At 32.8% G+C, this 15840-nt stretch overlaps 1 protein-coding gene across 1 annotated transcript in view; it reads right to left on the bottom strand.

Annotated features, from left to right (window-relative positions):
- The window catches only part of EPHA6 (EPH receptor A6), a gene marked incomplete at both ends in the record, with an annotated part of 631617 nt that overhangs the window by 97737 nt on the left and 518040 nt on the right, over window positions 1-15840 (bottom strand). The window contains 1 exon segment of the mRNA XM_080796899.1: window positions 6806-7015. Within this exon segment, the coding sequence (XP_080653025.1) occupies window positions 6806-7015 (210 nt within the window).

Here is a 15840-nt window from a genome sequence, read left to right as displayed (position 1 = left end):
GAGATTCTCATTTCTGAGAATATAGCTTCTACACGTTAGATCATTAGAATTTCTTTTATAAAAAGCTTATATTGACAAAGGTAAATAAAAATGGTCAGATTTTATTCTTATGAATTAGTCCATCAAACACTTGCTGGTTCAAGGACAAGTTTTTTTCCTTTGAAATTGAGAAACATAATATTGGCACATTGATTTCTCCCTCTTCAGCTAATTGTAATGGTCTCTGTATTAGACGGATTTTGATTGACTATCATAGTGTCTGCCAAGTGAGAACTATTTTTTTGTGAAAAGTCATTTAGTTGTTTTTCCCAAATAACACAATTCCTTTCTTAGTGTTGTATGTGGTTCTTCTCACCAGGATTTTATTGTTTTTCATTCTTCCAAGGTTTATTCGTTCATCATCTTTTTATTGAAAAAAAAGTTATTTAAATCTTGATGTTACAGCATTCTGATAACATTGCTATTTTTCTTACTTTTTTCTTTTATACTCAGGCTACTGAATTTACATTTGCCTAGAAGAAACTACCATTTCCTTTACTTTAATTTTTCAGTGAATTCTGTGCAGGAGACTGTACATATATTCTGTTTATGCTACCATATGTTGCTTTTTGGGGAACTAGTAATAGGCTTCACAGTTGTCTACCTAAAGAACTGCCTTTGTGCCTGAAGCAGTCATACTCACTCCATTTTTAGCTCGGCTAAATCAGAAGGAACAATTGAAATAAAAATCATTCTTCAGGGTGGACCCGGTTCGTCTAGGATAGACATAGAATATGCATTTTATCAAATGCTGTATCTTAGCACAATGTCAGCTCTACTATCCATGAATTGACAGAGTAGTAGGATTTCTAAAGAAAAGTTTTATTTTTCAAAATCTAAGAAATTAGAAACATTCTCCGTACAAGTTCTTTTAGTCAGTGCATCAGATACGATATGATTTTTAATTAAAGGCATTCAATATTTTTTTACTGCCTTTCTACAGTGACTTTTTTATTTAAAATACAGAAACATGAGTAAAAATTCTGAATATGTTTTATTAGCAGCTTAAGCATGATCTCCAGGCAAATTTTAATTACTCATATTAAAGCACTTAAAAGCAGAATAGTGAATGATCTAAAATGATTTTTATCTCACCTTTATCAAAAATATTTATTCTTAAAGGTAGACGTGTCTCAAGATTTAAAAATCCACTTCAGAAAGTCAAGCCAATTTGTAAACACTTGAGTTAGGTAAAGGAGGACGGTGGTTTAGATTTCCCAAACTTTGGAATACACAGTAAGTCAGTCCCCCTCATGCTGTTCCATTATTTGTTATAATTAGCTCCATGTTGGGTATAGACCATGACTTTTTAGATCATTATGAGATTTAACTTTTCTCATACCTTACATAGAATATGGGAGGTTAAGAGTTGGAGCTTGGAAGAGGTCTTATGAATGCAAAGTAATAGAATTAAAATGTTAACAGAATTGTGATTAGGCAGATTATGTGTTGTCAGTTATGAGTTACCATATTTCCACTAAGAAAGTACTTATATGGAATTGTTGTTGTCAAAGATAAAAAGCAAAATTTGCCTTGGATAACATAAAATGAACACAATTGAAAGAGTCAAAGTATTTTAGAAATTTTAGTAGATATTGTGAGAAAATAATCCTTCCATTTTATTTTGATCTTTAAAATATAAGAAAGGGAGTTACTCATTTTTTTACTAAAAAAAAAAAAAAATCCATACAGTGACTGCCATTATATTTGAAATAAAACCTATCCCTAAAACAGATCAGTGTGAACCATAATATATCTTTTAATATACTTTTTAGGTAAAAAGGACCTCATTTCCATAGTTGAGAGCAGAATGTTAGCATTTTCAAGGTAACTTTAAGACTTGTTGCTTAGTAATATTCAAATGAGAGAGAGTACCTCCCTGGAACTGGATATAAAACGGTTGTCCATGTGAATGTGCATCAAAGATTCAGAAAAGGGAGACATTTTGCAACACCTAAGTTATAAACAGACAGAAGACCATGTAATCAAATGAGAATATTTCAAACTCAGTAAATACTGTATGATTAAGTTAGTCATATATCAATAATTGTGTATGTATTGTCAGGTGTACTTCATAATCATTCACCAATCTTCCCTCACGAAATGCCTGATAAGCTATTTTTAGAATTGGCATGTAAAAGCAAGAACTCAGTCCTTGTCTAGATCCTTCTTTTGTGCATTTTTGTCTTTCTGTCTTTAGTCTCCATTCACATTTCTTGGTTTTCATGCCATTACTAGTTCTTAAGATCCCTTTGCAAGGGCTTGGAGCCTAAGTACATTTATATAAAGCCCTAAACATTTTTTTTTTTTTTTTTTTTTTTTAAGATTTTTTTTTATTTATTTATTTGACAGAGATCACAAGTAGGCAGAGAGGCAGGCAGAGAGAGAGGAGGAAGCAGGCTCCCCACGGAGCAGAGAGCCCAATGCGGGGCTCGATCCCAGGACCCTGAGATCATGACCTGAGCTGAAGGCAGAGGCTTAACCCACTGAGCCACCCAGGCGCCCCTAAAGCCCTAAACATTTTAAACACAATTGCAACAGAGTGCCAATGTTTAATCTGCCATTATCTTGATGACTTTGAAACAGAGTGCCTGTGACCCTTTGTTATAATTTTGCTTTGTAATCTAATGGCCATCTCTAATGGGGATCCTCTGAATTGATTAATGGCATCTCATTCAACAAGTTGTTCAATCCAAAAATATTGATGTCATCTCTAAATCCTTCTTATAATTCATATCTAATTAGTTACTGAGTCTTATAAATTGTATATTCATAATACATTTTCCAGTTCTCTACCTTCCTCTTTATTCCAAAATCCACTGCCCTAATTAAAGTCATATGGCTTTTCTCATCTATAGCAATAATGCCTTAACTGGTTTCCTATAACCATTCATTCTGTCCTTCAATACTTCCCTCTTTCACACTGTTGTCAATAATAGCTTCTAAGACATGCATGTGTTTGGTCATTCTCCCATTTAAGTAAATCAATGTCTGTCTCTTAATTGCCATAGGAAAACCTTCAAATTTCTTGAAGTGCCACCCAAGTAACTTCCCAATTATTCCTTAGAAACCTTGATTGTTCACTCCTTCTCTTCCATTCCACATTTCCAACAATATGTCCATTCACTTCCCCAAATTTCCATGTCTTTTTCCTTTTTCTGTTTCCTCTATCTGAATTCCCCAACAGTCTGTCTAAAGAAATTTTTTAATATTTGGACAAAATTTTAGTTTTTTGTAAAGTCTTCTTCAGACCTCTGCTTTTTGATACTTCTTATTTCTCTTTTAGACCTGTATGTCAACATTTAATGCACTGAATAGACAGAAAGCATGAGTCCATTCTGTAAAAGCATAAGGTCTTTGAAGGCAAGAGTGCAGCTGTTTCAAATATTAAATGGTCATAATCCTTATAAAGTCAAGCATGATAATTTGTACCCTAGAAGCCTTTTAACAGGTATTTCTGATGTATTTTTTTAAAAAGTTCTTATTGCAGTCTCCTCAATAGTGGTATTGGGAAAACTGGACTGGTACATGCAAAAGAGTGAAACTGGACCGCCTTCTTATACCTCACACAAAATAAACTCAAAATGGATGAAACACTTAAATGTGAGACCTGAAACCATAAAAATCCTAGAAGAGAACACGAGTAATAATTCTTTTGGTCATAGCAACATTTTTCTAGATATGGCTCCCAAGGCAAGGGAAACAAAAGCAAAATTAAAATATCAGAATAATATCAAAATAAAAAGCTTTTGCACAGTAAAGGAAATAATCAACAAAACAAAAAGACAACCTACTGAATGGGAGAAGATATTTGCAAATGACATATCTGATCAGGGATTTATTTCCAAACCATAAAGTACTTAATATGACTCAGCACCAAAAAAACATAAATTAACAGAGGATATGAACATTTTTCCAAAGAAGACAAACAAATGGCCAGCAGACACATGAAAAGATGCTCAACATTTCTCATCATTGGGTAAATGCAAATGAAAGCCACAATAAGATATTATCTCACACTTGTCAGAATGGTTAAAATCAGAAACACAAGTAACAATAGGTGTTGGTGAGTATGTAGAGAAAAAGGAACCTTTGTGCACTGTTGGTGGGAATGCAAAGTGGTGTAACCACTTAAAAAGAAATAACACATGATCCAGTAATTCCCCTACTAGGTATTTACCCAAAGAATACAAAAACCTTTATTTGAAAAGATATATGTACCCTTGTGTTTATTGCAAGCTTAATTAAAATAACCAAGAAGCAGCCCAAATGTCCAAGGGTACATCAAGGAATAAAGAAGGTGTCGTTTAAACACACAATGGAATATTACTCAGCCATAAAAAATAATGAAATCTTGCCGTTTGCAACAACATGATGGATCGAGAAGGAAAATAGGTCAGTCTAAGAAAGACAAGTACCATGTGATTTCACTTACATGTGGAGTTTAAGAAACAAAACAAACAAAGAAAATGAATCAAACAAAAAAAACGGACTTTTAAATATAGAGAAAAAACTGGTGGTTACCAGAGGGAAGGTGGATTGGGGGGATGGGTGAAACAGGTGAAGGGGATTAAGAGTACACTTATTGTGATGATTACTGAGTACTATATAGAATTGTTGAATCACTACATCATGTGCCTGAAACTAATACAACACTACATTAATTACAGTGGAATAAAAAATAAAAACAATTAAAAAAATACATTATTTACCATTCAACTGATGCCTCTTAAATTCAGAAACTTACTTCTTAATAGAGACAATCTATAGCTTTCAAGAGGCACTTTTGGGGCATTAATATTCTGGTTACCTAACTTGATGTTTAATACTGTAGTCAGATTTATATTAAAATAGCGCTGTTCTAGGCCTCTCAGTTTCTAGAATCATATAAGACAGAAGAACATGCCTGAAATCTGGATTTCAAATCTGATACAATAAAACCTATATATTCTTCAAAATTTGGGTTACCCTGACAGTTTTATTAGTACTTTAAGTTTAATGAGCTTCCCATTTTAAAATGCATTTAAAATATTATTTAATAGGAATCTCAAATACATCATATAGGCATACAAAGAATATCATAGTTATTTCCTATTTTATGTTTTATTCTATATTATTTTGTTCTTTAAATAGATCATATTTTTTGGAATTTTTATAAATATTATATTGTACAAAATTTTTATAATAATTTTTTATAATAATTTTAAACACTATTCTCCAAGGTTGGAAATAATATGCATAATAGAAAAATCTTATCTACAATGTTCTGTAACTTGAAAAGTTGCTTTAAGTTACACATTTTAAAAAACAAAAAGAAAAGAAGGCCTCAAAAAAAAAAAAGAAATAAATTATGACATTTTCCATTTAGAAAATGGAGCTGGAAATACTGCTTTTCCTGAGACGAACAATTTATTTTCAGACATGACTTTTACTTTTAAGAAGGTGTTGGTCAAATTAAAAGATCAATAGATACTGCTACCTTATATGTCAGGCTCTCAGAGATTAATTTATTTTCCTTAGCACTATATTTCTTTGTTGGAGAAATTAGTGGAAATATCAACAATAAAGTAATATAGAGCATTTCTACAGTGCAAATATAGTAAGGGCAAAATATGTTTCATTCATAGTATTAAACTTGCATCTCTTCTGGAGTAATTGAATACAGTGAAGTTTCAAAACAATCTCATAGAAAATGAAATAAAAGGTAACTAAATAATGGATTTGCCTCTTCTATAATAATGTGTAAGGTTAGAGAAAGAGGAGAGGATAAAAACATCTTGAATAATTTTACTGACTGACTTTTCATTGAAGGTGACTGTCAAATGAGTAATGGCGAAGTTTTCAGATAGCTGAAGAAAGACTCAGAGATTGAAATCCTTGAAACAATAACCAAAAAGCTCAGTGGAACGGACTGGTTTGGGGGCATTCAGAAATGCTTAAACTATTCATGAGTTAAGGTTAGATCATATATTCTATGATCTATGATTCTATGATAGTTTGCTTCTAAAGTTTTAGCCTTTTATTCCTGCTCATATTCTCCCCAAGTATCATTCAGAAAAAAGTTTAGAGTGTATTTATATATTTCCAGAGAAACTTATCTTGTTCATTTATAAGTATAATCAGGTCATTCCATAACATTTGCTGTGAGGAAAAAAAAAGTCCTTTCATAACCATTGGTTGTTCACTAGCACGGACTTAATTGATTCACCATTGGCCTATACAGAACTCCATTTAAAGGAGATAATTATTAAGCACTGAGAATACCTCAGGCAAAGGCAGATTTGTTGTGAGGGCAATCGAAACTTGGACCTCGAGCATGATATTAAAGTCCCAGTACAATGGAAGAAAGAAAACAGTCAAATATAAGAGAGCTTTTTTGTGGTTGTTTTGTTTTTTTGGCCAGGCGCTCAGATAAAGCAAATACTTCTCAGTTAAATGATGATGTTTGGGTGCTTGGGTGGCTCAGTCGTTAAGCATCTGCCTTCCGCTCAGGTCATGATCCCAGGACCCTGGGATTGAGGCCCACATTAGGCTCCCTCCTTGGCTGGATGCTTCTCCCTCTCCCACTCCCTCTGCTTGTGTTCCCCCTCTCTCTGTGTCTCTCTCTCTCAAATAAATACAATCTTTAAAAAAAAAGTGATGATGTTAGATTTGGAAAATGACAGGTGTGAACAGAAAATTAGGAAACCAAAAACACAATTATTCTTATAATGTTAAAAACAATACAGGTAAGCCACCTGTACTGGAAAAGGACATGTAAACTTACAGTTGTTGTATATGCAGCTTCTGGATCATCTTCCAGCACCCGGGAAAGACCAAAATCAGAAACTTTGCATACTAAGTTGCTGTTGACCAGTATATTCCTAGCTGCTAGATCACGATGAACGTAACCCATATCAGAAAGATACTTCATTCCTGACGCAATGCCTCGGAGCATACCAACCAACTGGATGACTGTGAAATGGCCATCATGTTTCTGAAAGAGAATCACAATAGTTTACATTGATTTATTTTAATGTAGCATGTGCGAGTGCAGGCATGCATGTGTGTGTAACATTAAGGAAAACCTTTGAATTTATTTTACTGGATCCAATGAATACAAGCATCAAATCTGCTGACCATGAAATTTAAGAATTTGTTTGACATTTAAAGGAAAGGAAAATCTAGCTGGAAGTGATGAAGGAAAACAGAAGAGAACCAACCAAATTAACTGATTTCAAAAACTTTAAGTAATAAGAGGGACCTAAGTCAAATTACATAGCAGCAATGACTACCAAAAGAACAAAATTCACTTTCCATAATTGTGACCTATGTACAGGTGGGCAGGACAGCAGAATCTAAGATTGGATAAAAGCTACGTAATAATTTAAAATGTGAAAAATGATTACTTAGGAAAAAGAGGACTTGTTTGCATAAATAGGAATTAAGTTTAGGGAAGCTATAGGAAAGAGAGAAAAAAAAATGCAAATAGAAAATAACTAGATTTTCCCATTCTTTTATTATATATAGAGTGAATAAAAAGGAAGTTGCTGGCAACTGACTGAAAACAGGACTATTTTAGCTCCCTGTTGGGAAGAGTAAATGAAGTCATATGAATAACAAGCCAGGCATAGTACTGGTATGCAGCAGTCAATCCCTTGATTGCTTATTCTTCCTGTCTTGATTTAAAAATAACATTTTTGAAAGGAAAAAATTCAGTTGTCATCCATGTAAGATGTGTACACCAATAAGACCAGACACACAATAACCCAAAATTAGAGAAAAATTAAATAAAAATATTTTTAGTTTGAAAAACAAAGAATATTGCTCTACATAGTTATTTGGGGACAGTTGTCCTCAAAGGAGTTATAGAGAAACATGAAAGATTCTCAGCTTGGTTTTATACACTAGGTAACATTTATTTATGAATGCTATTAAAGTGAATATCTAGCAAAAGACTATGGGGCTATATTACCTTATACAGTGTGGTAGATGAATAAATAAGAGTTATCTTCAAATTTGCAAAGTTATAGCAGTTTTCATGGATATATGATTTAAAACTATAGCGTGGGTTAAATACACGGGTGATCTGACTGTATCACAGTGACACAACATTCTGTACAAAGATGATTCACTGGTCAGTTAAATGAATAAGCTTATACTACAAATGAAATAAACTTTGTCTTTATATCAACTTATCTCCCTGATAGCTCTCTGATAATATCTCTCAACCCAAGTGCCGAGTAAGTAAAAGAACCCTCTTTTAAAAGAAACATTCTATAGTAAGAGTATCCATTTAAGCAGGCTCTTCCGTATAATTAATGTATAAAAGATAACCTAGCAAAGAAAATCTTTGGTGTTATTAGCTCTTTATGTTTCCAATCCATCTTCCTAGACAGTGCACTATGAGATGAAATCCGCCTCTTCTATTATGTACCCTACCTACCTCTCCTCTATTAGGATTCTCAAAGCCTTTGAGTAGAATTCAAAGCATAAATTCTTTTGGCCTAGAAAGGATTACACTAAATTTAAAGAGGTGACTCTTTTACCTATTAGAAATGGAGCTGCCTGGTATCACAGTTCTCATCAACGCAAAGTTTCTGCGTGGTAGGAAATGTTAATGGACCATCTGAAAACTAAGGAATGCCTCAATCTTCTTATCTGTACAATGAGGATAGAATAATCTAACTCAGAGGTGCAGTGAGTATCACATACAAAACACATAGCACATCCCCTGACTTATTTTAATAATAGTTATTATTTAATAAAACCTTGTATTACAATTACATGTAGCTCATGTAATTTTTTAAAAGATTATTTATTTATTTATTTGCCAGAGAGAGAGAGAGCACAAGTAGGCAGAGAGGCAGGCAGAGAGAGAGAGAGGGCGAAGCAGGCTCCCCGCCTAGCAGAGAGCTCAATGCAGGCCTTGATCCCAGGACCCTGGGATCACAACCTGAGCTGAACGCAGAGGCCCAACCCACTGAGCCACTCAGGTGCCCTGATATGAGTCAGAGAATTGTCCTCTCACATTCCTGAAAAATCAATTAAGTAACATAAACTCCTATGTCATAAGAGAAAATCATTATTTAATTCCAGGTTGAAATTTAATTTCCTGTCTATTCTGAGAGTGACATAAAGCACCAAGTTCTTCCTTTCCTTTTTTTTAAGACTACTTTTTTAGAGCACTTTTAGGTTTATAGCAAAAGTAAGAGAAAAGTATAGAGATTTCCCATATACCCTCTGCCCCACACAGGCATAGCCTCCCCCATTATCATCCCCTCACCAGGGAACGATATTCTTGGTATTTTACATGCTATGAGTTTGGACAAATTTATAATGACATAAACCCATGTTAGTACCATGACGAGTATTTTCACTGTCTTAAAAATCCTCTGTACTTCATCTACTCTTCCACCTCCCCAAACCTTGGCTATCACTGATCTTTTTACTTTTTTCATAGTTTTGCCTTTTCCAGAATGTCATATAGTGGAAACATACAGTAGGTAGCCTTTGCAAATTGATTTCTTTCATTTCATAAAATACATTTAAGATTCCTCTATGTCTTTTCCACGGCTTGATGACTCCATTCTTTTTAGTGCTAAATAAAATCCCTTTATCTGCATGCACAACAGTTTCATTTATCCATTCACCCACTGAAGAACATCTTGGCTGCTTCCAATTTTTGGCAATTATAAATAAATAATTATAATGTCTATAGCATGTTTATAGCTGCAGACTTTTATGTGGGTATATGTTTTCAAATTCTTTCAGTAAGTACCAGGGAGGGCGATAGCTGGGTCACATTGTAAGAGTATGTTTAGTTTTGTGAGAAATCCCAAACTATCTTCCAAAGTGGCTGTACCATTTTGCCTTCCTACCAGCAATGAAAGAGAATTCCTATTGCTTCACATCACCACCACCATTTAGTGTCCTCAGTATTACCAATTTTGGCCATTCTAATAGGTGGTATCTCATTACTTCAATTTGCATTTTCCTGATGACATACAGTATGGGGCACCTTTTCATGTGCTTATTTGTCATCTGTATATCTTTTGTGGAGTGCCTGGTATGGTCTTTTGCCCATTTTTTTAAAGAGGCTTGTTTTCTTATTGTTGAATTTTAAGAGTTCTTTGTACATTTTAGGTTGAGTCCTTTATTAGATGTGTCTTTTGCAAACGTTTTCTCCCAGTCTGTGGCTTGTCTTCTCATTTTCTCAACATTATCTTTTGCAGAGCAGAAGTTTTAAATTTTAATAAAGTCCAGTTTATTGGTTTTCTTTTTTTTCTTGGATTGTCCCTTTGTAGTTGTACCAAAAAAATCTTTGCCATGTCAAATGTCATCTAGGCTCTTCCCCATGTTACCTTCTAGGAATTTTAAAACTTTATGTTTTACATTTAGGTCTATAATCCATTTTGACTTAATTTTTGTAAGGGGAGTAATGTTCTGTGTCTAGTTTTTTATTTGTTTTTAATTTTTGCTTGTGGATGTCAAGTTGTCCCAGCACCATTTTCTGAAAAGACAATTTTTGCTCTATGGTATTGCCTTTGCTCTTTTGTCAAAGACTAGTTGACCATGTTTATTACAGACTTTCTATTCTGTTCCTTTGACCTGTTCATTCTTCCACCCACAGCATACTGTCTTGATTCCTGTTTATGTCTTGAAGTCAAAGTCAGGTAGTATCGGTCCTCCAACTCTGTCCTTTTTCAATATTGTGTTCGTCATTATAGGTCTTTTGCTTCTACATATAAGCTTTAGAATCAGTTTGTTGATTCAGTTTGTTGATATACACAAAATAACTTACTGGAATTTTAATTGGGATTGCATGGAAAATATATATCAAGTTGGAAAGAACTGACATTTTAATACATTTTAATAATATTGCATGTCCTTATGAACATGGAATGTATCTCCTTTAATTTAGTTCTCTGATTTTGTTTATTAGAATTTAGTTTTCCTCATATAGATCTTGTACATATTTTGTTAGATTTATACCTGAGTATTTCATTTTTGGGGGTGCTAATTTAAATGGTATTGTGTTTTTAATTTCAAATTCCACTTGATCATTGCTGATATGTGGGAAAGCTGTTGACTTTTATATGTTGTATATTAATACCTTGTATTCTGCAACCTTGCTGTAATTGCTTATTAGTCTAATTGTTTTGGTCAATTCTTTCAGATTTTCAACATGGATACCATATTATCTGTGAACAAGGACAGTTTTATTTTTTCCTTCCTAATCTGTGTATTTTCCCAGTATGATAGTGAAAAGGAGTAGTGAGAATGATGTCTGTGCTTTGTTCCTGATCTTGGTGAAACACCTTTAAGTTTCTTGCCATTAAATATAATAGCTGCAGGGTTTTTATAGATAGTCTTTATCAAGTTTAAGAACTTCCCTTCTATTTCTAGTTTACTGAAAGTTTTTATCATAATTGGCATTCAGTTTTGTCAAATATCTTTTTCTTCATCTATTTATATGATCATGTGATTTTTCTTTTTTAGTCATTTGATATTATAGATGACATTAATACACTTTTGAAAGTTGAACTGTTCTTGCATACTAGGGTAAATCTCACTTGGTTGTAGGGTGTAATTCTTTTTATATAATGTTGGCTTGAATTTGCTAATATTTTGTTCCAAGTTATTTTTTTAATAGGCTTATTAAGGTATGAGTCACATATCATACAATTTATACTTTTAAACTATACTAATTTATCATTTTTAGTGTATTCACAGAGTAGGTGTAACCATCACCATAATCACCATTAAAATTTTTTCATGATTCCCTAAAGAAACTATATACTCACTGGCAGTCATTCCCCATTCCTGCAACTTCCTATACCAGCCCTAGGCAACTACTAATTAACTTTCTATAGTTTTGCCTATCTTGGTTATTTCATTTAAATGTAACCATAAAGTATATGTTCTTTAGTGACTGTATTCTTTGACTTAATATAATGTTTCAAGGTTCATTCAATATTTTACATTATTTTTACTGGTGTATAATTCATTTTATTTCATTTAAAATTCTATTTTATTTATACATCTTATTGTATATTTTATTTATACATTTTATTCATTTATATATATATATTTATACATTTTATTTATACATCTATCATCTGATAAACATTAGAGTTACTTCCACTTTTTGGCTATCATGCAATATATATATTTTGTTACACATCTTCACCTCCTCCCTTTTTAAGATAAGGACATTTAAGTTCTACTTCTTTAGCAAATATCAATTCTACAATGCAGTTATTAATGATAACTTATTCATCTTATAACCACTTATTCATCTTATAACAGAATGTTTGCATTCTTTTACAAACTCCTCTATCTCTCCTACTTCACCCCACCCTTGGCAACCACTTTTGTGCTCTCTGTTCTCTGTTTCTATGAGTTCACCTTTTTTTTTTTTTTTTTTTGGCTTTCACATATAAGTGTACCATGCAATATCTGTCTTTCTCTGTCTGACTAATTTTTCTTTAATTTTCTTATTTTTTATTAACATATAATGTATTATTAGCCCCAAGGGTACAGGTCTGTGAATCACCAGGTTTACACACTTCACAGCACTCACCATAGCACAGACCTTCCCCAATGTCCATATGTCTGGCTTGTTTTGCTTAGCATAATGTCCTCTAGGTTTATCCATGTTGTGGTAAAGGGCAGGATTTCCTTTTATTTAAAGGCTGATTAATATTCCATTATATATTTTCCAGATTTTCTTAACTCACTTATCCATTGACAGACACTTAGGTTATTTCTGTATCTTTCTTGTTATGAATAATGCTGCAATGAACTTGGGAGTACAGATATCTCTTTGAGATAATGGTTTAATTTCCTCTGGATATATACCAAAAGTGAGATTGGTGTATCATATGATAGTTCTATTTCTAATTACTTGAGGACCCTCTGTACTGTTTTTCATATTTGCTACACCAATTTATATTCTTGCCAACAACGTAAAAGAATTCCCCTTTCTTCACATCCTTGCCAGTGTTTTTATTTTTGTCTTCTTGTTAATAGCCATCCTCACAGGTGTGAGGTAATATCTCATTGTAGTTTTGATTTGCATTTCCTTGATGATTAGTGATGTTAACCATCTTTTCTTCTACCTGTTGAATCATTTGTATGTTTTCTTTGGAAAAATGTCTATTTAGGTCTTTTGCCCGTTTAATTTTTTTTTTTTTTTTATTATTGAGTTGCAGGAGTTCCTTGTATAATTTGGATATTAACCCTTTATTGGAATACATGATTGACAAATGCTTTCTCCCATTCCATAGATTACCTTTTCATTTTGTTGATGGTTTCCTTTGTTGTGCAGGAGCTTTTAAGTTTGCTGTAGTCCCATTTGTTTATTTTTACTTTTGTTGTCTTTGTTTTTGGTGTCAGTCCAAAAAACTATTGCCAAGACCAAAGCCAAGGAATTTACCCTCTGTTTTCTTCTAGGAATTTTATGGTTTCAGGTCTTAGGTTCAAGGCTTTAATCCATTTTGAGTTAATTTTTGTGTATGGCATAAGATAGGGGTTCAATTTCATTCTTTAGAATGTGGCTGTCCACTTTTCCTAGCACCCATCTGTTGAAGAGACTATCATTTCCCATTGTATATTCTTGGCTCTTTTTGTCATAAGTTAAATGACCATACACTCATTGGTTTATTTCTGTGCTCTCAATTCTATTCCATTGATCTATGTGTCTGTTTTTATGCGAGTAGTGTACTGTTTTGAGTACTCTAGCTTTGTAATAGAGTTTAAAATTAGGAAATGTTATGCTCCCAGCTTTGTTCATTTTTTCATGATTACTTTGGCTATTTGGGGTCTTTTATGGTTCCATACAAATTTTAGGATTATTTGTTCTAATTTTGTGAAAAGTACTATCAGAATTTTGATAGAGATTGCACTGAATCTGTAGATTGTTTTGGGTAGCATGGGCATTTTAATGATATTACTTCTTCTAATCCATGAGTAGAGAATAATTTTCCATTATTTGTATTGTTTTCAATTTCTTTTATCAGTGTTTTGTAGTTTTCAGTGTACAGATCTTTCACCTCTTTGGGTAAACTTTCCTAAGTGTTTTATTCTTCTTCAATAAAATTGTAAATGGGATTGTTTCCTTCATTTCTCTGACAGTTTGTTGTTAGTGTATAGAAATGCAACTGATTTTTTTGTATATTAATTTTGTATCCTGAAACTTTACTGAATTTATTTATTTCTAGCTGCTTTTTGGTGGAATCTTTAGAGTTTTCTATATATAATAGATTATGTGCAAATAGAGACAGTTTTACTTCTTTTCTTATTTAGACGCCTTTTTTTTCTTTTTCTTGACCAAATGCTCTAGCTGGGATTTCTGATGCTACTTTGGATAAGAGTGGCAAGAATGGACATCTTTGTCTTGTTTTTGATATTAGAGGAAAAGGTTTTACTTTTTCCATTATATATGATGTCTGTTATAGGTTTTTCATATATGGTCTTTATAATGTTGAGGTATGTTCCCCTCTATATGCACTTTGTTGAGAGTTTTTATCAAAAATGGACATTGAATTTTGCCAAATGCTTTTTCTGCATCTATTGAGATGATTATATGATTTTTATCTTTCATTTTGTTGAATTATTCTTGCATCCCACCTGATCACACTGTATGATCCTTTTGGTGCACTGTTGAATTCTGTTGGCTAACATGTTGAAAATTTTTGCATCTATGTTCATCAGCAATATTAACATGTAGTTCTCTTTTTTTAAATTAGCATTTAAAAGTATTTAATTAAACACACAATACACAAAGCAGTATTATTGGAAAATAATTTGCTACAACAAATAAAGCAAGAGTATGATTAGCTACCCTACCACTTCTGTTACCAGCAGAAGTAAGCAGCATAGTAGATTTTCAGTACTATTACCAGATCAGGAGGACAAAAAGGAAATAACCAAACTCTAGTGAAAACAGGTTTTCAATCAGTATTCTGACTGGCTCTTGTTAGACTGGCTTAAAGCTATCCCTGGTAATTCTGATCAGTTTGTTTTTTACTTATGACCACTAGTAGGCTGAATATTCACTCATCTGAGTGACTATTTGAGTGTAGTGATACTAATGAAATTTAGAGCCTTTTTTTTTTTAAAGGAGGGAAAAGATGGAATTTTATCCCAGATATTTCACAAGTCTGAATAATCCAGTAACTTCTCAATTTTGAGACTATATATTTCTATGGTATGGGGAGTCAAATTAGAATTCTAGAAAGCACAAAGGGAAAAGACAGACCGAGGAAACAATGCTTCCATTTAGCAAGAATTGTGCTTTATTCCTTGTGAGAAGATAAAATGCTGTGAGAGAGTCATTTGTGTTTTGAAATAGCATTTTCACTTTCTCAGCAGAAATTGATTAAATATAGCAAAAGTCAGTTTCCACAATATATTTTCTTGAAATGTTTATACAGTTAATATTGTTAATGAAAGAAAATGTATAGAAAATGCTTGTTAAACTTGTTTCTTGATCCCTTTTTTCACAGACTCAATATATGCTATTGAGTTATCAGAAAGGATTTAATTTTTTGCCAGAAGATGAAACTTTTGTTTGGCAAAAGAGGAACCATTTTCAGATAATCTATATCCAAGTTTGGGGAAGTCCAAAATTTATCAAAACACAAATGTGCCTTAAAGCCAATACAAATGGTTTACTTGAAAGCTTTTGGGGTTAAGGTAAGTCTTTTATTTAGCGCAATATAATCAACCCAACATTTATGAAGTGTTCCAGTTATCTCTTGCTGCATAACAAATTATCCCCCAAACTTAGCAACTTAAAACAATAACAATCAACTA

The sequence above is a fragment of the Martes martes genome, assembly GCF_963455335.1.
Source record: "Martes martes genome assembly, chromosome: 1".
NCBI lineage: Eukaryota > Metazoa > Chordata > Mammalia > Carnivora > Mustelidae > Martes > Martes martes.
Note: the sequence above shows the minus strand (reverse complement) of the source record. Positions and strands in the feature narration are given on the sequence as shown.